This window comes from Balearica regulorum, chromosome 14 (assembly GCF_011004875.1).
Source record: "Balearica regulorum gibbericeps isolate bBalReg1 chromosome 14, bBalReg1.pri, whole genome shotgun sequence".
Taxonomy (NCBI): Eukaryota; Metazoa; Chordata; class Aves; order Gruiformes; family Gruidae; genus Balearica; species Balearica regulorum.
Genome location: NC_046197.1, coordinates 368,214 through 394,715, shown reverse-complemented (window position 1 = coordinate 394,715; position 26,502 = coordinate 368,214). Strand labels below are relative to the sequence as shown.

The 26,502-nt window shown below is 54.2% G+C and overlaps 1 protein-coding gene across 3 annotated transcripts in view; it reads right to left on the bottom strand.

Annotated features, from left to right (window-relative positions):
- The window catches only part of NRG2 (neuregulin 2), a 173,101-nt gene extending 149,957 nt beyond the window's left edge, over positions 1 to 23,144 (bottom strand). For all 3 annotated transcript variants that reach the window (XM_075766569.1, XM_075766571.1, XM_075766570.1), the window contains exon 1: positions 22,631 to 23,144. In XM_075766569.1, the coding sequence (XP_075622684.1) occupies positions 22,631 to 23,060 (430 nt within the window). In that variant the 5' untranslated portion in view covers positions 23,061 to 23,144. The remainder of the gene's footprint in view (positions 1 to 22,630) is intronic.
- Positions 23,145 to 26,502: the final 3,358 nt, after the last annotated feature.

The following is a 26,502-nucleotide window of genomic DNA, read 5'->3' as shown; positions in this document are numbered from 1 at the left end:
TGGTGGATTGCAGCCTGTTCATCTTGCACACTGCCTCATTACACTCAGCCAGCACTGAGGAGCCAGCTGGCCAGCCAGGAGGGACAATGATGCACAACGAAGCCTTGGGACAACAGAGTCTAAGCTACCGATGGCGCATGTTGGTACCTAAAGCAACCATACCATGGTCTAACAACTGGAAGCAAGCTTTAACTGGGAGAAACCTTGGGTGAACCTGCAAACAGGGATATTTGTGTTCTCCTTGTTGCTAACCCAAAATAATGCAGAACTGAGAGCTGGACACCCTCAAGATGGGGGGGGGTGGGGGTGGGGGTGGTGGATTTCAAGCACACAGAAAAGATACTAAATAAATGCTGGGATGTTTTCACTCATCTCCTGGTGGGATGAGCTTTGCTCATTCATATTCTCAGGCTTGTCTCAGTCACCATAAAACTACAAGGAAACCAAGATTTGCATGCAGTCCCACAACTCTGGGAACTGGGGCTTTAAGAAAAACCTTTGTGAGCAACCCCATCACCATCACAGCAACTCCTCAGGAGCCTGCCCAGGCAGTGAGCCCCTCTGTACAGACCAGTGCCCCTGACCCAGGCCAGGCCAGCTACGCCTGTGATTTCCTCTGCCATCATAAATCCCTTCTAATTCCCTCTAAACCGCTCCTTGTCTCCATCAAAGCACAGTTCCCTCCCTGCTTTGCCCAGTGAGGATTAGCGCAGCCCTGTGGAGCAGGGACCACAGGCAGAGTGAAGGCAGAGCAGGACTAGCCCGGCCTGTGGACAGGCTTCTCCCCACATCCCTGCACCCCTGCCCTCATTTCATGGCTAATCTGAACCCGCCACAAGCTGGGAGTGGGGCCACCACAGAGGCTGCTGTGGCATCAGCCTCCTCTGCTCTCTCCCAACCGTATCAGCTCTTTTCCTGTCCTCTTGCTCATCTCCCAACCCATCCCAGCCACCATGCTCCCCTGCTTTGGGAGCTAAAATTACTTCTCTTGACATATTCCAGACCCACATGCCAGCACCCACCTCCTCCCAGTCCCCCACTGCATTTCGCCCAGGAGGCTGAAAGCAACCCAGCAGTCTCAGGGCTTTCACACACTGGCTCCAGCCTGCAATGCAGCATCTGCACACAGATGTGGGGCTCATCCCTTCCACCGGGCGAAAGGAGCAAGCAGCAGGAGAGGCTGCTCCACCAAGGGGACCTGATATTGTTTATATGGGAGGCAATGAGAGATAGCTCCAGCCCCCTGTGCTCTAACCATTCAGAAGTAACCATTTCCTTACACAGTAACCCCCAAACCCTTCGTCCATCTCCAACTCACTCCCTCTTCCAGACTGCCGCTGCAGCCTCCTCCCTCACTATCTCTGCAGGACCATGGGCACACACCTTCTCCACTGGCAGGGGAATAGCACCAAATAAGAGCCTTAAATGCGTAGTGGTACTTGCAGTCATCCCTTGCAGTCCCGTGACTCCCAGGAGTTAGAGATTCACAGACGCAGCCCAAGTTTTGGTGACAGCACAATCAGTTTGATGAGAACAGATAAGGTGCCAGACTAGCTCCCTTTCTTACCAGCACAGGAAGGTTTCAGACCTCAGGGCCTATGCTGAAAGCAGAGCACATGCTGAGGCTGAGGCCAGGATGAGACTGAGCTATGTGAGGAGGCTCAGGTTTGGTGATGGGCAAGCACAGCATCTCACTGGGCTGGAGCCTGGAGCAGCCAGCTGCACCAACAGGGTGACCAGGGATATTTGGAGGAAAGCACCCCACATTTCAGGAGCACTTCATTAGCAGAAGTGTATTGATCCTGCCCAGGACACCACTGTGCGTTGAGGACTTAGTGATGCATCTATAACCTGAGTACGCCCAGGCCCGTGCTGTGCTGTGCTGGTGTCCAGCGTGGCCTTCAGGCTGGGCTGTGCTGCACAAACCCCGAGGGTGCAGGACAGGCTCAGCCACTTCATGGAAACGGAGGAGCCCACGGGCAGCTCCCACTGGTACCAGCGAGTATGCCACCTGCGTGGCCTTGCCTTTATCTGACAGTGCAGCAAGGAGTTCTCGGGAGAACAACCTTTAGAAGAGTTGTTTTCTTGTAAGAGAATTGTAAAATGGTTCGAATGACCAAAGGGAGAGCTTCTCTCCACGGATTGGATCTCATCTGCACCATGGGAGAAATCTATCCAGGGTCTGCTGCACAAATGCGGGATGCCCAGCATCTGAGGGCGCGTAGATTTACTCATTGTATATACTCTTTATTCTGTCTTATTAGCACTGCTATTTTACTGAGACAGTTGTTGGGATTCTCCTGTTGAGAACTGACTCGCTCTCATCTCACCCCCACATGGTACAGAACAGAGAGGCAGGCAGGACACACAGTTTCCCTGGCAAGCACAGGCAGCATGCAAAACAAGGGCTCAAGGTACACAGGGCCAGTGGATGGAGGCACTTGAAGTACAAAGGGGCGAGGAAGTTGGGGGAGCAGAAAGCTAAGGGATGCGTGGTGGGGCTGAGCCAAATCTATGCAGCTCTGTCTCAGGCAGCCGGGAGTCACCACTGCATGCAAAATGCTCATTCCTGCATATTGTTCTCCCTTGCCATGGTGTGTCCACTTCGGACACAGGCACAAACCCAACTACAGGTTCCAGCCAGGATGTCCCGGCCCAAGCCTGGACCACTTTTCACTCATTGGCCAGCCATGTGCTTAGCAACAACCAATCCCAACAGGTTATTTCTGGATACTGGGTAGAAAGATGCCGGGATTTCTTTTCCTCTCTGTTTCCAGCACTGATCGTTTTTGTCTCCAAAGGAACCCTCTGGTACAAATGCACAAACAGACACACACTTACCTCCCCAAGGCCCCTGCTCCAAGAGAGGAGCATCCCAGGGCCACGCCCACATCATCTTACGCTGCAGCTTCCATGGCAGCATGATGCATCCCCAAGGCAGGTCCCAGATGAGAACACAGATGTGGGGGATCAGAGAGGAGAGGAACAACTGCATCCACCTACAGCTCTCCCACAAAGCCTCAAGGTCGTTACACCTTGTCCACAGGCTGTAGCTGGGACTTCACCACCTCACACCATCAATCAGGGATATCCACTGGTGACATTATCCAGGGCTTTCCCTAACTGCAACAATAACAGCCTCAAGGGGCTCCAGAATGAGCCCCCTCTCCCCTGAACCAAGAACATGGAAAAATAATGCAACTGCAAAACATTGCCCACAAAACCAACTCAACTGAGCCTTTTCCTGTCACTCTTTCAGATGGAAACTGCAGAGGACAGAAGCAGGGTCTGGTGGAAATTCACAGCAAGGAACCTGGAGGAAGAAATTACCCCAGACTCTCCCCACTTCATGAGGCCAGTGCTGTACCATCAGTCCTGACTGTGACTGAGAGACCTGAACCTCCCTGGAGGGATCGATCTGAGGCCTTTAAAATTCTGCCTTCTGCCTGACAAGGGGTTAATATGTTGAGTGCGCAGGGGCTGACCTTGTGCACAAGGTGAGGCAGGCCAGCAGGAGAGACAGGGATGAACTGGCATTCTTCTAAACCCTGATTAATCTCCAATCCATTTTCAACTCTGGAAAGAGTTGAAATTCATGAAAACCCAATGAGGACCCTGTCAGGAGGTGGCAAGTAGGGTCTGAGCCATCCCATCGCCACAGGGTTTGTAGCCCAGTCATCAGGACACCTTCCCTTTTCAGTGGCACAAACCCTGCAGCCCCGGCTCTGACGGAAGGGACAGGGCAGGGAAGGGCAGGGGTAGGACATGCTGGCAGACTACCAGTGGCTTTCATTCCCAGCGCAGCACCCTAGAAAGTTGCTTCTTCACAAGTACAGGGCATTTCTCAAAAAGCATCCAACGTATTTTGGATTTCATCTCGCAGCATCTGGATAAAAGTGGGGAGGAGCTCAGAAAGCAGCTGGACATGGGAGTGAGTACCTCCCTCTTGGCCTGTAAGTCTGGCACACAGGCACAAAATGGCTCCAGCGTGGTGATGTGAAGGGCATGCGCTGGGGTTTGTCCCACTGCTGGGCTCCAGAGCCAGAGCCATGGGCAGCCCCCTGTGTGTGTGTGTGCTGGGCATCACTGTAGAGCACTAGGGTGAGCAAGCCACCAGGTAACAGTGCTGCTGCTGAGCAGCCTGCCTGCAGGGGCATGGAAATCAGTCAGCTCCAGCCTCAACCCTCAAAGCCATTGTATGCATGGTGAATTTAGGCTTGGGGACCTTCCATCCTGCTACCCTCACAGAGCCCCATGGCACAGTGCTGGGGAGCATGCTGCCACAAAACCTTCTGACAGGCTGCTGGGTCTCAGCTAGACCCTCCTTCAGGTTACAGCACCAACCCATGGATAAAAGGCTAAGGTCAGAGCTCCAAAGTCTCACACTCTCCATGGCTTGGCCACAACAGCTGGGTTTCCCCAGCCAGGCTGTCACAGGCACATATGCTGCTGGAAGGACATAGCCATTTGGATGCAGCCCTCAACACACCCAAATGTGGGCTGAAGCTTCCCTGGGATGAACCAGGATGTGGGGAAGCATCCTGGGGTGACTGGCACAGGGTCGGCAAGAAAGAAGCAGAGCAGAGGACCTCAGACCAGCCTTGCCTTTTGGCAGACTGTGAGAGAGGAGGGTGTTTTGCCGTGGTCAGACCTAAACTGATGCTCCAACTTTTTCTTTTTCTCACCATACCAGCATGGGACTGGGGATCTCACCAGGGCGTTTGCCATAATGAGTTCAGCTCCAGCAGTTAAAGTTAGAGCTCACCTCAACCCTCTGTCTAATGCTTCTGTAATTTAGTCCAACAGCTCATGGTAACTTTTAAGGACCTTGTGCCTGCGCATGTTGCTGCTCTCAGATCTCAGCAGCCACGACCGCTCCGCTGAAAGGCGTCCCAGGCTCCCCGAAGCGTCTGTTGCCTTATTAGCAGAGCCTCCACTCGGGATTTATTTTCCATCCAGAATTTAAGCTGAATTTATGTATTAACTAAAGACTATTAGTGCCAAAAATAAGTGGAATGCCACTTGCTCAGCAACACAGGCCTTACGAGAGACCACGTGGCACAGCCAGCCCACCCAATTGCAACCCCAGAGAGGCTTCTTATAGACACCCACGTCTGATGGAGTGCAAGTGATGCCTGGCTTACTGCAAGCGTCTGATTGCAGGGGGAGGGGAGGGAAATATCCCCACATCCATGGGAAGGAGGCACAGTTCCCTCCTCTCTGCTGACTGGCTAAGCAGCCAGGTAGAACTGGAACTGGTTTGGGAACAGGTAGTGGCAGAGCTGCCTCATTTCCCTGCCATAAACACCCGCACATGCAGCACGCAGCTTCTGACACACGGCACAGATGCTGCTGAGTGTCTCAGTGCAGTATTTCAACATCAAGGGTTCTCCACTTCCCTCTGAGCAAGACTGCTGGAGGGAGAAAAATGGTCACCCAACATTGCACAGCTCTAGCTGATGGTGAGTTCTCTGTTTCCCGGGTTGTCCCCAGGGTATATTTCCTTTGAGTACACCCACCCGCCCCGCACCAGGCTGGCTCAGCTACCAGGAGAGCGACACTGACGTGACTCTGACAGCTTCTACAAGGACTCTGACCACTGCTGTGAGGGATGTGAAGCCACAGCAGCAGCTGCAGTGCTGCCACTGCCGGCAGCACCAGGAAGCCCACACAGCACAAGTCAAGGCACAGAAAGGCCAGTGGCAGGTGGATGGCAGCCCCCATGTATGATAGCCACCTGCTTGGCATGGCCTCTTCCCTTCCACTGCTCCCTGTCCTACTTCCCTCCAAACCGGCCATCTTGCACCCTTTGCCAAGCCAGACTCAGCTGCTGAGTGTGGGATGGGCAGTGGCCAGCAAGGGTTTGCTGGTCTGGTATATCTCTGCAGCACACCCAGTATGCTGGGCTGGAAAGGGGCTGCTTTGGCCACGATGCAGCGTGGGGCAGCTCACAGACAGCCCATGGGCCATGGATTGGGCCAAAGAAGCATCTGGAAACGCAGGTCACAGGCTTGCAGCAGAGGTCAGCAGGGCTGGGGCAGGCACAACTCATCTGCACAAACTTCTCTGGTCCAGCAGCTGCTTGCAGAGGTCTGAACAGTAGCTTTAGGCCATCGGCTGGACCAGAAGCCCCAGGCAGGCTGCTGGACTCCACTCTCCTGCTTGCCTCAGCACCTGGTGTGCTGGCAGACGCATCACTGTGCTCGCAGTCCCACCACAAGTAGGATGCTTGATCTCCAAGGTACAAGGCAGAAAGGCAAAAAGTCCACCCAGCAGCCTTCCCAACAGCCGTTCTCTGCTACCTCAGTGCTGTTGTTTCTGCATCACTGATCTGTGCTGGAAGACAGGGCAGGGAGACCAGGCGATGGCACCTGAGAAGAAGGGAACAGGCAGGCCTACAACAACAAGCCCAGCACCAGGCCTCACTTTACAGTTTGTGAGATACACTCCAGTTTGGCAAAGTTGTCAAAGACCTGCTCTTCGTGCTATTCCAGCTCCCGCTTTGCCCAAGAGAGAGTTTGGGCAGAGCTCAGCCCACTGCTGCTGCAGCCACAACCTGCCCAGGTACGGTGCCCAGGTACAGTGCCCAGCCACAGGAACCAGCAGGTTCCCGACCTCCAGCCCGGCTCTCTGCAGCCTGGCACCTCTGCTGCACGTTCACTGGAGAAGGAATTAAAACAAAAGCACAGTTCATCCTGGGAGCGTCTGGGCTGGGCTACAAAGGGCGGCTCAGAGAAGCAAGCCAAGACCAGACAGGGCACGTGCAAGAGGGGGCTGCAGGCAGAGGGGGCTGGGCAGGACAGATGGAGTCTGGAGGTACAGCAGCATCTCCCTGGGACATGTGCTGTCGGGTTTCAGACACAGCCCAGGGAGTTTGGTCCTCAGCCCTCCCAGGACAATGGTGAGCTGAGGCTCCCCTGGGAGGGTGTCAGGCATGGCAGGACAGTCTTCAAGAACGTGCACAGGGCTTTTAGACTCCTACCTGTCCTAAGTGCCTTTGGGCAAGAACAGGCAGGGCCTTACAGAGCACTGGATGAAACCAACAGGGAGGGAGAGAAGGGAGAGCAAGCTGTGAGCGCATTCTGGACCTGATCCAGAGCAGCCTAGGTGATAGAAGCCCCAAGGAGTCAATGGCACGGCTGCACAGGAGCTTGTGCATGTGTCCTTGTGCATCATTTTGGCAGCAGTGGAGAGACCTCTGTCCTGTGAAGCTGAATAGGGGAGATGCTACCCCTCCACAGCCCTTGTTCTGCGGGGATGGGAAACGTGGGGACAGCGTCCAAGGCTGGAGGAGCGCGGTGAGCACACAGGGGCAGTGCTGGATCCACACTCTGCAGGCAAATACACGGCTGCCTGCCTCCGTTGCTCCTCTTTTATGGGGAAACCTCCACTGAATTTGCCAGGAACTGGGAGACACCCAACTGGAGTGCTCGCCCCAGTGCTTGGCCAAGGATCTGCGGCACCCTGTTACACAGACACTAACTCGCAGCCCAACACCCTCAGAAAAACCCAGGGGGGATCCACATATTCACCAAGTCTCCAGCTGTCTGCAAGCCTTGCCTCAGTTAAGTGAGAACCACATGGGGAAGAGGTCCTGGGGGCCCTTCCACACACAATCACAGAGTGGTTGAAGTTGCGGAGACCTCTGGAGTTCATCTTGTCCAATGCCCCTGCTCAAATAGGGCCACCCAAAGCAGGTTGACCAGGACCATGTCATCAGCTTTTGAATACCTCCAAGGATGGGGACTCCACAACCTCCCTGGGAAACCTGTGCCAGTGGTCAGTCACAGTAACAAAGTGTTTCCTGCTGCTCAGAGGGAACCTCCTGTGTTTCTGTTTGTGCCCATGGCCTCTTGTCCTGTCACTGGGCACCCCTGGAAAAAGCCTGGCTCTTGTCTTCTTTGCACCTTCCCTTCAGGTATTTATATACATTGGTGAGACCCCCCTGAGCCTTCTCTTCTCCAGGCTGAACAGTCCCAGCTCTCTCAGCCTGTCCTCATGAGAGATGCTCCATTCCTTTCACCATCTCTGTGGCTCTTCACTGGACTCTCTCCAGTATGTCCATGTCTCTCTTGCACTGGGAGGCCCAGCACTAGACACAGTATTCCAGGTGTGATGGCCTCACCAGTGCTGAGCAGAGGGGAAGGATCACATCCCTCCACCTGCTGGCAATACTTTGCCTAATGCAGACCTGGATACCATTGGCCTTCTCTGCCTCAAGGGCACATTGCTGGCTCGTGGTCAACCTTGTGTCCACGAGGACATGCAGGGCCTTTTCTGCCAAGCTGCTTTCCAGCTGGGTGGTCCCAGTGTATACTGGTGGCTGGGGTTGTTCCTCCTCAAGAGCAGGACGTTGCACTTCTCCTTATTAATTTCAGGAGGTTCCTGTCAGCCCATTTCTCCAGCCTGACGAGGTCTCTCTGGATGGCAGCATGACCCTCTGGCATCTCAGCCACTCCTCCCAGTCTGGTGTCAGCTGCAACCCTGCTGCGGGTACACTCTGCCCCATCATCCAGATAGGTAATGAAGATGTTAAACAGGACTGGACTCAATATTGAACCCTGGGATACGCCGCTAGTTACTGCCCTTCAGCTAGACTGTGTGCCACTGATCTCCACCCTCTGGACCCGGCCAGTCAGCCAGTTTTCAATCCACCTCACTGCCTGCTCATCCAGCCCCTACATCAACAGCTTGCCTGTGAGGATCTTATGGGAGACAGTGTCAAAGACCTTACTGAAGTCTAGGTAGACAACATCCACTGCTCTTCCCTCATCTCCCAAGCCAGTCACTGCATCATAGAAGGTGATCAGGTTGAACACAATGGTCTTACTCTAGGTAGTCTCAGACTTTTGTGACTTTTCACCGCAAAAATCGCTGAATTTCCTACAAAAATGCCTGTGTCTCACCAGCAAACTCCTGCAAGAGGGAGACCTAGCAGGGATGCTCTCTTTCCCAGAAGGTAGGTCCAACCTGCATGTCCTGCACATTTAGTGGCATCAGAAAATTTCATATTCTCACTTTTCATCCAAATACTAAATTTCTGGGAAATTTCCTCCAAAAATAGGTCTAAATGGAAAAAAAAGGTCCTTGAAACACCTTCACGTTTTCAAACAGGGTGCAGCCTCAGAGAACGCTGCAGAAAAAGGAACCAAAGCCATCATTTAAATCATGTTAAGGTTTTCTTAGCTCAACTGCAATTATCACTCTGAAAGCTGAGGATGTACGATAGCGAAGAGTGTGTGTGGGAGGGAGGAGAGGAGAAGGGGGAAAAGAGAAAGACAACAGCAGCATGGAAGGAAATTCAACACTGCCAAGTGAAAGCCACTGTGACAGGCAGAATTTATTTCCTTGCAGAAGGGTTTTCCATGTCATCCGTTACACAGAGAAGAAGAAAAAACCATTATTTTGAAGAACATCAGCCATAAAGGTAAGACTTCAAGGAGGGGGGTTTCCCTCAGATGCTGCAGCCAGGAGATCACCCCCATGCATGCCATTCCTCCACCCTCCAACAAAAGATGAGTTTATACCAGCATAAAATCCTGTTATTAACCCCATTTGCTGGAAGGTGTGTGTCTGTTACAGCAAAGATCTCCAAACCTCCAAACCCCACAGGGACACAGATGTGTTTTCTACAGGCTCCACACTCCCCCCCTTCCCACCCATCTGATAACTCTCCTGGGAATATCATTTGCCTGGCAGGTTGCTGACCGTAGTTTTAACAGGAGGTGCATGGTCCTCCCACGCAGGTGCTCTCCATCACCATGACCACTCTTCCCTCCTCAAATCTGGCTGCCAGCGTGCAGTGTCTGGGAACCTGTGCCATGGCACAAGGTTTCACCTCTGGCAACAGCAGGCAGCAGAGCTGGCAGGAGCTGCTGCCTGATGGAGCATCACTGACGGTGCTACTCACACCCTCAGCCCAAAGGAGACAGAGACAGCAGCTCTGCTACCAGCTTTGACTGCACTGCTGGGATCTCTGGAAAGGCCCCTGGACCAGCCCGCTTAATAAATACTTGAGTGAGACAACTTGGACTCTGCAGCCTCTTCAGGCCAGAACTGGAGTCTTGGCAAAGCTCATCTGTGCTGTGCTTCAGGTCAGATTTAACCTGGCACCCCACGGGCCCAGGATGTGAAGCGCCAAGGACTTTATTGCCTACCCAGAGAAGGAAAGGGCTAGTGCTGCTCTCCTGGCTCTGGGGCACAGCCTGACCAGCGGGCAAGTGCGAGGGGTGGGAAATTCCCTGAAGGCAGAGGGATGGGAAAGGGCACTGAATTTCGAAACAAATGATGGGAAAGGAAACTCTGCGCTGTGTACCCTCCCAGCAGGTTCACACAAAGCTTTCAGTAAATCTTGTGCAACATGAGGAAACATCCCAGACGGAGATCAGCCCTGTCCACAAAGCCTCAGCATCCTTCATCCCAGACACGAGCCCTGCGGGAATCTGTGCGGGGCAGGGACTACGTGACCTCTCTCAGAGCCCAGCCTACACCAAAGCACACACAGCCACATGTCTCCTGTGCGTTAAAAGCAAAGGACAGAACAAGACCTCTCTCTCTAGCAGCAGAGCTGCCCAGCACCGCGACTCAAGGAGCCACCTCCATCCCCAGGAGCTCCTGTTGGCAAAGGCGGCCCAGAGCTCAACACCAGCATGCTGGCAGCCTGTGCGGCTGGCCAACGCCCAACACGGGCAATGGGCAGCTGCGGTCCTGCAGCCGCTCAGGGCTGCCTGGCACCAGCCACTGCAGGAACACCATAGCCACTCTCCCGGCAGGAAGGTTTCAAAAGGTCACAGTTTCCTAATGGCACCTTCTGGTGTACCTATCTGTCCTTCTGAAGCCAGAACCCTCTTCATGTTTTGATGATTTCAGAGTTACCAGCTCCCCTCCTGGATGCTTTAACATCTAAACATGAGTTTTGCTGGTCTCATCAGCCATCAGCCAGTTTCAAAATTCACCCTGGAATGGTATTTTCTTTCCTTGCTCAAAGAACCATCCGGAGTCTCCTTCCTGCAATGCCCATAGTTTTATACACAGTTACCAGATTACTGTGACGGCATGCCCTTTCTTGGCAAATTAAGCTGTTTTTTCTACAGGTGTATCAACACTGTGGGCAGGATTTCCTCCACTTCCTTGCACCTGCGCTGTCCTGGTGTGACAGCTCTGGTCTCTGTGCTTTTGCTCTGATGACATGGAGCAGAAGGTGATTCAGCCCACAGTGCTTGGGGAGGAAGGAGAGGCCTGAAACCGTCTGCAACCTGAGGCAGACGGGCTCCCGGATTAGCTGTCTCAGCACAGGCAGAGAGTGCAGTTGTCTTTCCTCTCACCAGGAAGATTCTGCAGAAGTAAACATGCACACAAACCCCTGGCTGTCTGGGTTTGGATCACCTCCCAGTAACATTCACTGACACGTAGCATCCCAGAGGGCTGGGGAATGGGCCCTGATGGCAACTCACAGGGTCATTTCATGCCACCAAACACAACCCTAATCTCTCAGCTCCGTGTAGCAGCTACAGATTTGCCGAAGTTTGCAAGCATCAGCAGACCAGTCACTCAGCCTGCCTCACCCAAGCATCCTTCCATCACAGTGCGCACCACAAAGCTGCTCAGCCCTCTAACAGCTTGGGAAATCCTCTCTCCACACCATCATGCGGCATTAAGCACCCTCCGGGATCCATGCTCCCCACCAGTATTCCCAGCTAGTTCTGAGCACCAGAAAAACAGCCTGGATGCCAGAAGCCTGCATGTCACTGACAGAAATCGTCTCGTCACACGTCACAGCCTCCCCACGCAGACAGAGCGTGCTGCTGCAGAACAGAGGCAGGTTTGGGGACCGCAAGTTTATGTCTTTGTGGATCTAACACCTTTGCTGTGAGCTGAGCTTGGCTGGGAAATGTTCAGAGCTGGATGGCCACCCAGGAGAGTCAACATGCTGCTGGCTGGTACCAGGCAGGTCCCTTGCAGATCTGTTATAGGAACAAGCCGGGGTCCTCCACCCCCAAATACCCACTCAGATCCTCCCAGCTGCACGGAGTACCGCTGCAGGGGCTGCCTCCTTTTCAGCAGGGTCTGCCATCCCCAGGGAGCACCAGCTGGCAGCAGAGACAGCTCTGCACCCTGGGGGATGGACTGCTCTGAGGTGCATCAGTGCCAGGCACTGGAGGGAGGGCCGGGTTTCTTTACCATTTCTGCTGATTACCAACACTGATACACTGATATGAACCCAGCACAGTGCCAGTTTTTGCCTGCTCCCTAGCAGAGCGTGTAAAGCAGCATCTTTCCTGCTTGCCAGGCAGGGAATCACGGTGTGGGGATGCTAAGCAGCTTTCCTGTGATCAGTGGCGCAGATGGGAACTGAACCAAATCTCCAAGCACAGCCCCCTTGCCTGCATCAGTTCCCTCCAGAGCACAAAGCCACACAAACACACCTCTCTGCCAGTGTGTGCACCAGCACAACTGCACAGACATAGGGCTGAGACGATCCCATACAGCTGCCTTTCCATGCCGCATCCCCCACGCAGAATGTCCATAAGCTAGAAATGGGCTAGAGACTCCACAAAGCTCCTTCACTGTAGCATGGTCCAGGTGATGGAGATGAGGCTCCACAGAGGAATTTTAAGCTGAAGGAGGGTCGATTTAGATTAGATGTTAGAAAGAAATTCTTTACTGTTAGAGTGGTGAGGCCCTGGCACAGGTTGTCCAGAGAGGCTGTGGATGCCCCATCCCTGGCAGTGTTCAAGGCCAGGTTGGATGGGGCTTTGGGCAACGTGGTCTAGTGGAGGGTGTCCCTGCCCATGGCAGGGGATGGAACTAGATGATCTTTGAGGTCCCTTCCAACCCAGACCATTCTATGATTCTATGATTCTATGAATGGTTGATCAATAAATGGAGAAACGTGTCACTGCCTCCCTGCAGAGCACACCCCTCCTGGGGCTAAGAACACAGCACTGCTTCAGCCCCATACTGTGCCTCTCACCACCATAGCCCATCCCTTCTGGCAATGAGGCTTTTGGGGAGACGCAGAATCAGCAGCTGCACCAAACCATGCTGCACACACAGGCATGGCCTCTGACAGCCTGTGTGATCCTTCTTCCCTGTGGTCCCAGCAGCACCCTGCAGCAAGGCACTGCGTGAAAAAGGACCTTCTTTGGGTGAACCCATGCCTGCTGCTTCCCATCACTCCAGTTCTTGTAGGTATAGGAGAACTCCTAATTTCCATCCAAACCATCCTACATCTACCGCTATGTCCTATCCAGTGCGCAAAAACCTCAGGGCCTTTCCCAGCATCTCACCTGCATCTGATACTCCCAAACCCACCAGAACACCTCGCCCCCTCTAGGTTTTCCCCTCCTTGCCTGTGAGCCCACTTGGGCTGTGGGGCACCATCAGGTCTGGGGCTCCTACAACACTTCCCATGGCCTGTAGGTGCTGTTGTGCCTGAATGTCCAAGAAACAATAGTCATCCTACAGACCCAGCCTCTTGTGTCCCCCACGCCAGGAAGACCACCTAAAATCACCAACATAGGACGAAAGGGTGCCAGAGAAGAGCGATCCCTCTGTACCACAGACCTCCACTCCAGCTGCATCCCCATTTCCTGACATCAAGGCATCTTTCTGGGAGTGCTCAAGATCAGGGCAGCGTTGGGGTGGTGGGATCCGATGTCTGTCCCATGTGCTTGGGGCCCAGCAGCACTGCTGGAGGCTGGAGGAGCAGGGCTGGCTGTGCAGATGCTGGAATGGGCATTGCCTCCTCCTGCCATGTATATGGAGTGTACCAAGCCAAGCCAGAAGCTGCAGGAAGGACCTGGCAGGGAGAGTCCTCCACCTCCTCCTTGCTGCCTCAGCTCTGCAGATTTGGGGAAATGTCTCTGGGACTCAGGCTCTCCAGTGCTATAAAAAAGGGTCTCCAGGTCTCCTCAAATCCAGCAGATAGCACCCTGACATGCCATGTCTCCCCAGGACAGAAATCTCCACTTCATTCCAGCACAGAACATAAATATGCAGCTGCCCATGCAGGCAGCATGTCTCCCACAGCCCCATTAGAAGGAGCCCTGATGTTTCCTAGGTCGCACCAGCCTCACCAGGCAGCTCCCCGTGGAGCTCAGGGCCAGCAGCACAAGAGACAACCTGGCAGCTGGGACGGGAAGACAGCTCCTTCTCCCAGTAGGGATACAGGGAGAAGGCGGCTGAGACCCACATGGCAGGGGATCGCCCTAGGGATGCTGATGACTTCATCTGGACTCCCAGCAGCAACTGCCAGCCTGGCTCAAGCCTGAAAGCAGCCTAGGGGAGACTCAGCCGCTCAAGTCCCCGCTTCTCCTCTCCTCTGCACCAAGCCATGCAGAAGAGCAGCTGAGTAAGACTGGAGGGGTGGAGGTGGGAAGGGGGGAACACCCAGACCAGCGGGTCCAGACAAGGGCCAGAGGCACCCATTCCCATCACTGCTGTTACTACCATCCCACGGACCCATGGGGAAGATCCAACCCCCAAGCAAGGCATCCTGACAGCCCACTCGTACTCCCTGTCATACTCCCAGGGCTAATTAATGTGTTGCTAATTGTCCTCCACACACCCACACACCTCTGCATGCTGGGAAAGGCCACATTACATTGGTAGAGGCCAACAGTAGAGGCCATGCCTGATCCTGACCTCACCTTGGTTTGACCCAAATACAGCCCACCTCGAACAGCTAAAGTGATGGTGCAGCAGCAGGGAGCCAGGATCCGACGGCGACAGGCTTCGGCAAGTGCAGCAGCTGTTGTATTGCTGCCAACTTTGAGACAGCCCAGAAAGCAGAGCTAATTCCCATCCCCACCCTCCTGCCAAGCCATCTGCCTGCCCCGAGACCACCGAGAGGGTCCTGAACAGCATTTCATCATTACTGAGCCATTACGAAAAGTGGATGAGCAGTGATTGATTATAATGAATGCAAATACCTGCCTTTCGACCCCAAACTGGCAGGACCTGACTAGCTTTCCCACTAAGTAGTACAGCATGTCCTTCCACAGGCTCTGCAAAGCCTTCCCATCCTCCTCAGCATTTCCACAAGACATCAGGCACAGCACTGCCCACCCAGACCTGCCCTAGAAAACCATCACATCCAAGATCTGCCCTCCATCAGCCCTGGGGCCCTGCTCCCACCCACAGATCCCGCAGGCTCATTTCCAGCACCTGAACCCATTGGGAAGGCTTTCCTAGAGTTCTCACCTTCATCAAGAGGGCAAAGGACAGTCCTCTCACACCAGGACAGTGTGAGACTGGGGGTCAGCAAGGTGGGAGCTGGGCGCTCTGTCATGAGCATGACACGCCCCCACTCATTGAGCCCGTGTGTCCCATCCCAGAGAGATGCTGTGCCCAGAGACAACAGCAGCCAGCTCTCCTCCAGGAGGCCACCAACTGTGAGGAACTCCTGCAAAACCAGGACACGCTCTCTAGCCTCAGCAAGAGCTGGCTGACACTAACATGCACAGAAACAAGAAACCCCTGCTCAGCTGAACACCAGTGTCCTGGGTCTCCAAGGCAGCATCTCCTGTCCCCTTCTGACCCACTGAAGCTCTTATTTTCTCATTTCCTTTTTCTTCCCCAAGATGAACTCTCGCTCTCCCCTGAACAGCTTCAAGTACTGTCTGCTGTGACTTCCATACCAAACTTCTCCCCAAATCCTCCAAGCACAGAGGTGATCTTCCCCCTACCCAACCACATCCTAGGTTTCCCTGCCTGGAGTTATACAAATTATTTCCATTCAACCTGCAAATCATCTGCTCCGTTCTAGTACCTCATGTTCTGAGGAACCTCATGTTTTCCTCCTCCAGACCAGTCACCCTCTTATCCAGGATGGAGCTGGACCGTGGAGATTAAATGAAAGCAGTTTTCACTGACCCTTCCGGCCAAGCTTTGCGGCACACAGCCCAGCACCAAGCTGCAGCAGCCAAGCACTGGGTGCACGGTCATTCAGCAGAGAAAGAGCAGCACAGTGATTCATCTTCCTTTTGATCTTTAGCCTACCTTTGCAGACTCAATACTCTGTCCCCAAAATTTCTGGCAGTTGGCAGACTTCCCCACCTCCCCCCAGACCTGAGAAGGCAAGTGCTGAGGGGTTGTAGCACCCTTTAGGGGTTCGAGTGCTTCACACCCAATTCGGTAGGCGAGCAGATGCCTGGATGCCAAAGTTGCCAGGGAGATGAGCTTCCTCCGGAGCCTCCCCTTACCGCACACATCCGCCCGATCTCCTGCTGAGGACAGGCGTCCTCCGCCATCTGCACCGGACAGAGCACCGCACAGTGCAGAGAACATCTCACCAGGGAGCGGGGCAGAGACTTCTCATTCAAACGGCACCATATGGAAATGAAAGAGTGGTCCAGCAGTTTGGGAAGGTGTGTACTCGCATCCTGGCAGCCTCCTCTGTCCAGCAGAGAGAGAGGCAGGATTTACTGACATCTCTGCTCCACCCAGCCCAGCTCCCCACCAGTGCGACCAGCACTGACCACGCTGCCGCACCTGGCACCAAGCGCACACAGGAGGGCTGACAGAAGCTGCCAGACAGCCCCAGTGCCTCCAGCCTCAGCGGAGGCACTTCATCACTTCCCAGCACTTTATCACTCAGGCTCCTCTGCAGTGAGAATTTCTCAGACAACAAGAGTCGCCCACAGGCTCACAGCCTCACAAACCTGCTGCCCACCACGGATTGATCTCCTGTAGCTCCTCCTGGCCAAGCACGCAACTCACCTCTGCCCTTCTCACTGTGTCTGCAACCTTGCCTGCCAAAGGCCAGCACGGCTTGCTGGGGAAAGCCTGCGTGCTGTTCCAGGGCAGTACGGCTCTCCTCTACGCTCAGCGGTGTCAGGCAATGACTCAGGTGGGGCAACAGAGACGAGGTGAACTCCAGCACCAGCATCCGATGCCCTAAACCTGGTAAAGTAGCAGCCACTCCTCGTAGCAGCCATGCCATGCTGTTCAAGGGAACTGGCAACTCCACCTGATCCTTCTGGGACAGGCACCCTCACCCCAGCAGTACAGTTCCAAAACTGATCCCTTGCAGGACTCTGCAGTAGAGTTTGAGGTGTGCCAAATGTTTTAAGGCTCTGTCCTGGTTTCGGCTGAGATAATTTTCTTCCTAGTAGCGGGTACAGTGCTGTGGTTTGGATTTACATCATATAATGTTGATAACACACTGATATTTTGGTTGTTACTAGGCAATGTTTACACCAAGTCAAGGACTTTTCAGTTTCGCACACCGGCCTGCCAGCCAGGAGGCTGAGGGTGCACAAGATGCTGGGAGGGGACACGGCCAGGACAGCTGACCCAAACTGGCCAAAGGGATGTTCCATACCATACGACGTCATGCTCAGTATATAACTTGGGGGAAGCTGGCTGGGGACTGGACTGTGGCTCAGGAACTAGCTGGGCATCGGTGGTCTGTGGGTGGTGAGCAACTGTGCTGTGCACCACTTGTTCTGCATATTCTTTTATTATTATTGTTATTGTTGTTGTTGTTGTTGTTGTTAATATTGTTATTACCATCTTCCTTTTCTGTCCTATTAAACCGTCTTTATCTCAACCCATGAGTTTTACATTTTTTTTCCTGATCCTTTCCCTATCCCACTAAGAGGTGTGAGTGAGCAAACAGTTGCGTGGTAGTTTTAGCTGCCAGTGGGGATAAACCACGACAGGCTCAAGGCTCTGGTGATGATGGTGCATTTTGCCTTACACAGCCCAAATCAAGTGGGGAGCTCAGCTGCGGCAGAACATGGCTCCCTTTTTGTCTGATGATGGACTTTATTGCCTCTGTGCTCCCAAGCATGCACCAGTTTCTGATCTAGATCCAAACCCAAGCCAAGGTGTTGCCCGTGATTTAGAAAGGGCGTTATGCTTCAGGACCTGTATCTAAGGGTTATTAGCTAGCAGAGTACAAAGATGGCCACCGAGCAGCAGCTAGCGTCCAGGGGCTGTGCATGGAGAGGCCCTAGATATAGAACCCAGCACTGCTGGGATCATGCAGGAACCTTTTTAGTCTCCTGTTAGTCATAGAGATCCTTGGGGATATGCTTTATTTAGTCAAATGTTTCTGAAAGGGGGACTGAGAAATTAGCCAGGCTTTGCTCTGCGCACAGCACATGCCTGGGAGTGGACAACCTGCGCTGTTTCAGGTACAGCTAAAGTCACTTGGACCTGCAGCATCAGCCGAGCAAAGTTTCAGTTGCCAGTTCCCTGTCATGGCTGGCTCAGCTGGGAGACGAGGAGCTGACCTGGCCACAGATACCAGATACCCCAGGTCCACTCCCAGGCCAAATCCTGTGTGCCAGCTAAGCAGGAGCAGAGAGCACCCAGAAGTGTGCCGTCCTTATGAGGGGTAAAAGCTTTCTGCACCAAAGTGATCGTTCCCCATCTGTAGAAACTCAAGGCAAGAAGGAAGCAAGTTTTCACTCTTCAGCAAAGCTAAGGAAGTGTGATTTTCTGAAGGTGGTGAGAAATAGTTTCAGACAGCTCTAATTAGCAGGGTGGCTTGTGAGAAAATCCAGCTTTGCTACTCCCTGCTCCACAGCTGTCCTGGGATGAAGGGAGAGCATCAGCATCAGTGGTTGGAGCCCACTCGCATCCTTTCCCTGTGCCTGCCTGGCTCGAAGCAAACCTGATGATTTTCAGGATAGCAGAGAGGGTTATTTTTGCATGAGCTGCTGGTCCAAAGTTGCCAGTGCTATTTCAGGCAGCAACACCTACACTGTAATCCAGAGGGCTGTATTTTCCCACGGGCACTTCAAAATCAGGCCTCCCTCCTCTCCTCACAGGCCAGCTGTAACCAACCTGGCTCCCAGAACCAACAGATAAACAGCTCCCGGCATTGTGTGGCCACCAAGTCCAATGCCACAGTTCCAGCATATTCCTGATTCCCACCAAGACCAAGGCACCTTCTGACTGGAAAAAAAAAAAGACCTCATCTCACAAGAAGTACCTGCTGCAACAACAGGTCCTCTGCCTGCAAATCCTCCTGGGGATCTGCCACCACCAGATTACTTGCCCAGACTAAGCTAGCTAATCCTACAGGCAAGTCGCGTACTCTGTCCTGGAACTCTGCAGCGTTTTCGGTGGAAAAAAGCTACTTTGCAACTTCCTGCATATGGAGGCAGGAAGACATTTGTTCCTCTGTGAAAGCAGAAATCAGAGCCCAGAGAGGTTAAATCCCCACCAGCAAGAGCCCCTCCTGTATACAAAATATCTGCAAAAATATCTTTTGAATAGGAAGCATGGACTCATATAGAGTGGAAAGCAGATGATGACACGAGTGACCCTTAAAGAGCAGGAGGACCACAACCCCCTTTCTGGACTCAAATCAGGAGTGGTCCCAGCAGGGATACCTCGTCACACAGTCACCCCATCAGTGAAGAGCCAGCACCATGTCTTGCACCTATTTCTTCCTCCTTGGTGTGTGCATGTAGGCGCAAGGAGATAAGAAACCATCCAAAATTAAGGAGCTAAAAGATGTAAAGAAAAAGAGACAGGAGGAGAAGCAATAACAGGAATCATTATATAACAGTATGAAAAAAACAATAATACTCCCAGTGCAGAAGAGGTTTTAAGACAGGCAAGTGGGTGATGAGACCGACAGGATCCTGGGCCCAGGGACCAGCTGCTCCCTGGGTGCCAGGGGGATGCAAACCCATGGCTGGGCAGAGACGCAGAGGCTGCAGACCTCTGGGGTTTGCAGGTAGGGAAGTTCCATCCTCCAGAGCCTGCCCAGCACTGGGATGGCTAAAGTGAGAATCCCCCTCCCCGGGTCTCAGCACGGGGGGGCAGACACTGAGCCGTCCAGGTGAGACCCCACGCATACGCCAGCTGCACAGATCCATTTTCCCATTCCACCTCCCGCACTCCATGCTACCCTTCCCTCTCCTCCAGCCTTCCTGGCTCTGCCCAGCGAGGGTCTGAGTCCTGTGCAAAGCCTCACCACCCACTTCCTCTCCTCCGAGCGAGCTGTGCAAACGGCAGAGACTGTTCCTTGGAGAGAGACACAGATGCTCTGACCACAGGCCTAATCCTGCAGTGCATCCTGGACCTCGGCAAGCAGTGAGAGCAGAGGACACACGGCATCTTAGCCTGGGATGAATCACTAGAAAACAGACCCAGGCACAGAGCCAGAGCAGGGAGAAGACAGTCCTGCGAGGCCTCCGTCTTTGGGAGTGGGGGTTATTGGAGTGCTCAGAGCCACGAGGTCCCCCTCCACCCACTCAGAAGTGGCCCCAGTGTCTGTCCCCCTGGCTCCGTAATATCTCTTAGAAGGCTGCAGCCTGGCTGTCCCTCAGAGCACACGCTGTGCCTGGACACTTCACCCCATCAGCTCTGGAGTTGTCCACAGCCCCCATCTGCAGCAAGGACGGGAAGCAGCCTGGCACCCCTCCAAATCTCCTCTCCTATCAGAAACCAAGGGACAAGAAGGCAGACCATGGCCTGGTTTCCCAGTCCACACACCTTTCCAGCAGCTCAGGTGCTACGAATCAGAAGATCCTGCCAGGAATGTCACCTTCAGGAGTAACCTTCCAGCCAAACCGACAGCATGAAGCGCTTGGGGAACCACAAGTTCAGCAGGCTGAGCATCCTTTTTAATCTTCATCATTGAACCAAACCACAGTTACGACAGTTCCCAACCACCAGCTTTTATTTTTCTTTTGCAATCTGCCATAGAGCTCTGCTGAGACAACGCTCCCAACAACCTGCAGAGTCCCTTAGCCGGGGAGCCTATTCAGACCGTCAAAAATACAGAAACAAAAGCATCAGCTCTGAGAAGGTGTCACGGGCAGGATGACATCCCTTAACTTGTTGTTACATCAGCCTACACGTTAACAGTTTGGGCCTGATCCAGGAGGAAATGGAGGAGCCTCCATTCCTCTTAAAGTCATACTCTGCTGCTCAGAGATGCACAAGTTTGGAATCTTCTTGCTTTAAAAAAAAAATAAAAGCCACGTACCTTTTGCTGTGCTTTCACCTGATGATGAGACCACAGTCCTGAGAAATTCCCCCATTTATGCTCCTTTAAACTCTGCAACAGCTATTTCACTAAATCCTCTATGTCCATGATGGCCCACATACGGAATCACATGAAATTAGTGTCTCCCAAATTAGTTTTCTCGTATGCAGTCCTAGCCCATTTTCCTCAACAACATATTATGATATGCAAGGTTCCACCTTTCTCCCAGGAAACGCAATCTTCTAAATTTATCTTTTGGATAACTAAAAAAAAAGAGACAGGTCTGGCTTTCAAAACCTGGGGTCAGCAGTCCCGATGGCAAAGTATTTGCCACAGAAACACCTAGTTAATAACACAACAACAACAAAGCAGCACACATATGTTCATTGCAGGGCTAAGTGTATCTTGACAAGGCACCTTGCTTTTAATGAGGCAAAAGGCCATTTACCCTGATGAGGAAGTACAGCATGCTGTCATTGAGTGGGGAACCTGGATTCCCTGGAGATATGCCCTGCATATCCTCGCAGCCCACCAAACACGAGAGATTCAAATCCATTTCTGATGGCATGGCACAGCGCTCAGAGCTGTCCGGGTTAACACCGGCCTTCTCCGGATTTTGTGACACAGTATCTGAGCATTCAAGCTGGACGAAGGGCCAGCCTTGCATTTTTGTAAGCTCAGATCCCAACCCTGGGAAAATGCAGTCATTGTCTTCACCCGGTCCCCCACCGCCCAGCCCATCGCAGGTATTCGCCCTGCCGGAGGACAGCAAGAAAAATCCAGGCACAAAAGGAGTAACGCTCCTGCAGGCACTTCCCAGTCATTTCATAACCGTGTTCACAAAGGTGGTGGAGGATCAGCACACAGCATGCACGGAGAACAGCGCGAGTGCGTTGACAGGAGGCACCTAAACCCGCTGAACGAACAAAAGAAAACCAACTTCACAAAATGAGGCCGTTCTTTTGAAGGAGGCAAAACTTCCCGGCACTTAGGGCACACCTGGAGAGCCAGCATCCGCCCCTGGCCCCGCACCCCCCCCGGGAAAGAGCCCCTCGCTGCATCAGTAAACACGCCCGGGGAGAGGAACGCATCAGGCAGCACCAGTGCGCACAGAGTTAACGGAGCCACCACCGCACGCCGGTAGCGGCTCTCCCATCACCGAGGGGAACCGAGGGAAGCGGCACCCGAGGCGGGGGGCACTGGAAAAGGGCCGAGACCGAGGGCTCCAGGGCGCTGCCGCCGGAAAGCCAGCGGCCCCGGGCAGCCGGGCTGCGGGCCCTTCCCCGCCCGCCCCCGCACCGGGCTCGGGGCTGCGCTACTGGCACGGCGCCGGGGGGGCCGGGGCAGGCCGGGACCTTGAGCCGGCCGAGCGGGACCCCAGGACCGGAGCGGGGCGGGGGGGGGGGGGGGGGGGGGGTAGAGAGAAAACGCGGCTGCGGCGGCCGGGCCCGGCGGAGCTCATCGCCCCCGGTGCCAGGAGCGGCTCCCGGTGCCGACCGGGGGCGATCGCCGGGCACACACACACACACCCGGCCCCGGGGGTTCGGAGCTGTCGCCCCGCGGCTGCCCGGGCCGCGGGCCAGCGCTCCAGGCCGCCGCTCCATCATCGCCCCCCGCCGCCGGTCCCGGCGCCCCCCCGGCCGCCGCCCCCCGCCGCCGCGGCGCGGTCCGTACCGCAGTCGGCGCAGAGGATCCGCGCCACGTCCCGCTTGAGGTTCTTGCCGCTGGTGTCGAGCGGGGCGAAGGCGGTGCGGAAGACGAGCGGCTCCTCGGTGGGCTCCAGGAAGAAGATGTAGCGGTGGTTGCGCTTCACTTTAAAGCAGGGCGCCTTGGAGCCCACGCTGATGAGCTGCTCCCGCTGCAGCCCGCCGCTGTTGAGGGGCCACAGGTCGAGCACCTTGACCAAGACCCCCCCGGTGGGACCAGCGGCTCCTCGGCTGTCATTGCCGCCGCCGGCGGGGGGGCCCACGGACTGCACCTTGCCCTCCAGCACCACCGCCGCCGTGTACGCCTGGTCCTGCACAGATTTAAGGCTGGGCGAGTAGCAGGCGAGGGAAACGCCGAAGAGCAGCATGGAGAAGCCGGGCGCCGGGTCGCGCCTCATGCCGCCGGCTACCGCTCGCTCCCCGCCGGCCCTGCGGCGGCCGGGCTGCGGGGCTGCGGCGCGGCGGGCGCGGCGGGGCGGAGCGGAGCGGCGCGACGCGGAGCGGCGCGGCGCGGCGTAGCGCGGAGCCGCGCGGATCCTCCTCCTCCTCGGAAGGTGGGATGCCCCTTCCCCCGGGATGCTGACCCCCAGAAAGGTGATTCCCTGCCCGGGGACTCCCGTGCACACACACACCCACCGCCCCCCCCCCCCCCCCCCCCAGGGGATGCCCGCTGCAGCAGAGGGGATCCCTGCATCCCTGATTCCCGCTCCTGCAGGGCCCGAGGGTCCCCGGGGATGGAGCAAGATGGTGTTGCCTCCATCTCAGCCATGGGAGCCAGCCCCTCACCAAGCCCCCAAGCGTTCACAGAGACATCCCCCCCCCACCACCCCTCCAGATGCCACTAAAGATACATTCATTCGGGGGTGGCTGCAGGTGACACGGGGCTTCCGTGATGTGCAGAGCCCAAGAGCCAGGGGGTTCCTCTTTGCCTGATGTGTTTTTGGAGCTGGGAGATTTGTGCCTGACATCTCCTGCACACCTGAAGAAAAGGCATTAACATAGAGACAAATGGAGTAAGGTAATAGCCAAGGAGACAAAGACTCCTTTCATGCCCTGATCCCTGCTGTCTCTTTTTAATAAACAAGTGCTCTTCTGCAGTGGTTTCCAGGAGGAGTCAGTTTAATCTCCAAAAAGTGGCTTATTTGGATTTATTTTAAAAGCTGATCCTGAAGCATCTGTACTCCCATAGCTTCGCTGCCTAGATGCTACAGTGTGGAAGGGATCTGAGATGCAAATTAGCAGCAGAGGATTTCATATTTGTTGTTGCACTAGATTCTGCACTGAAGGGGAGCCGCCATGGTCCCATCATCCCATCGAGATGGAGGTGACCTGGAGGCAGGAAGGGTGGGCTCAGCCTTGTCTGAGGCAATGGGTCAGGCACACCCTGTAGCAGGGATGCACAGCCCTGCCTGCGCTGCAATGGAGACACGGCCCCCACCCCAGTTGCTTTATAACCTCGAGGGAATCTCTCGGCACACCCCAAACGATGACAAGGTCTTTGAGCACATCGGTGCAAGCAGAGGAGCGCAGATGGCAGGATTGAGGTTTGCTCTCCATTTAACGTGGTGCAGCCAGCATCATCAGGAAAAATGGGAAGGGAGCAGGGCTGCTGTGCCCAGCACAGACACCGAGCACTGCCTTTCCTCGTGTTGCCCTGTCCCTGCTGCCCAGGGCTGGAGCCAGTGTTGTCCCATCGCTGGCACGACGGCACAGACAGACAGACACACACAGAGACAGACACACACAGACAGACACACAAACAGACACACAGACACACAGAGCTCTGCAGCCATGGAGCGGCCGCAGCTCCGTGCTGCCAGTCGGGACAACTGCTTTTCCCCTCTCCAGGGAGGCTGACAGCTCTCTGAATAGCTCTGCCATTGCAGGACTGTGATGCATCGAAGCAGCACAGCATGTTAACAGCGGGCTTGGGGAGATTTCTTGTGTGCGTTTTCTCTTGCTAACTGTGATTCTCTGTGGCTTTCTGGTTTTAGATGTTTCTGAAAGCTTTCTCTTTTCCCCTGTTTGGTGACCGTGCAAAACTGCAGGCTGAGGCAGAAGGGACCAGAAGTGTTTCCCACGGCAGAGGGAAGGACGGTATTTTGGATTCAGGAAGCTGCTTGGAGGAGTAGGGAAACCACCTGACTTCTCTCTGCTTTTGACATAAATCTCTGTGGAAATTCCCCTTTCCCTAACATTTTGTTCAGACAGCAACACAGATTCTGCCTGAGAAGGAAGGAGATATCCGGTAGCATAACTCAATCTGGAGCTCTCCCACTCTACTCTGTCCCTCACCAGAAAAGACAGTTTAATGCCCGGGCATTTCAGTTGTTAATCCTTGCCTTCTCCCTCTTTGCAGGTTGAAATCCCAATGGGACCACAGTGGTTCAACCTCTGGGAGAAATTCAGCTCAAGATACCTGCGAGGCCTCTGGGGCAATTTTGAAAAGGGAGGTTTTTCTCTTGTCTCTGGGGCATTGAGTTCAGGACACATTGAGTGCTCATAAAAGGGCACTGGCTGTGTCTTCTTGTAGCAGAATTTGTCCTGCTGTTCAGCCTAGCTGTTGTGAAGACAACTAGTCTTGACTGCCAGAGATGCTTGCATTTCTATTATCATTTGAGAAATGGTTTAGGACTAAATCTCTTCTCCCCCTTCCCTGCTGCTTCTCCCGTATAAATAGAAAAAATCATTCTTTCCTGCAGATCCTTGGGCATTTTGACATATGAAATAAATAAGGCAAGGCCCTGGGTGCAGTCACCAGCCCAATATGAACACTGGTTGGTAACAGGCTGTTTCATAACACTGGTTCATAATATAGCCTAAATAACATTATTTTTAAAATATGTCTCTTCAATTGCCTCACAAAGACTTGACCCTCGTTCACAGAATAACAGGACAACTGAGGTTGGCAGGGACCTCAGGAGGTCTTACAGCATGGCCAGCAAGAGTAGGTCGCTCCGGGTCATACCTAGCTCAAGCTTGAACCTCCCTGGTGAACCAGTTCCAGTTTTGACCACCTTCATGGCGAAAAAAGCTTTTTCTTATCTATAATGGAAATTCCCTGTGTTCCAGCTTGTGCCCATTGCCTCTCATCCCCACTCCATCTGAGAGGCTCTGCCCCTCTACCACCACTCCCAGGTGGCTGCCAGCAGCACCAAGATCTCTCTTCTCCAGGCTGAACAAAGTCATCTCACTGAGACTCTTCTCGTACCCCCCAATCTCCAGCCCCCAACCTCTGCTGCTCTCATTCCAGGCTGTTAATGTCTTTCTAGTGCTGGAAAGTCCCAAGCTCAACTCAACCTCCAGCTGGGATTTCCAAATGCCACATAGAGGGGAGGGATCCCTTCCCTCACCCTGCTCGCTGCGCCCTGGCCATACAGCGGGTTTTGTGGCTCTATGACAGGTTCTGTTTATTAGGGTGAAGACGAGCAAGGAGCCAAAAGAGTCCTTCAGTGTGCTGGTATCAGATGGCCAATCCTCACCTGCAAGTCATGCTTGAGTCCACTACAGATCCCAAGGGGACAGCTGGAGGGAGAAGGTCCTAATTCATCCCTCAGGACTGGAGGGCATTTCTCCCAGGGCGATGCTGGGGATGCACAAGGAGATGGCCCAAAGTCTGCAGGGGCAAGGATGGCCATTATTCACTGGGGACAACAAAGCCAGGTGGGAGGTAGTGTGGTTTTGCTGGTAGGAAAGTGCACAGTTAGACTGATGGCTTACCTCTAGCCTGCCCATGGACTGATGATACTGAGTCACACGCTTTTCTAACATCTTTCCCCAGGGTTTGCATTGCCTGGTGGCTTAGGCAGTAACCTGCACAGAGTCTTTGCTTCTGGGCTG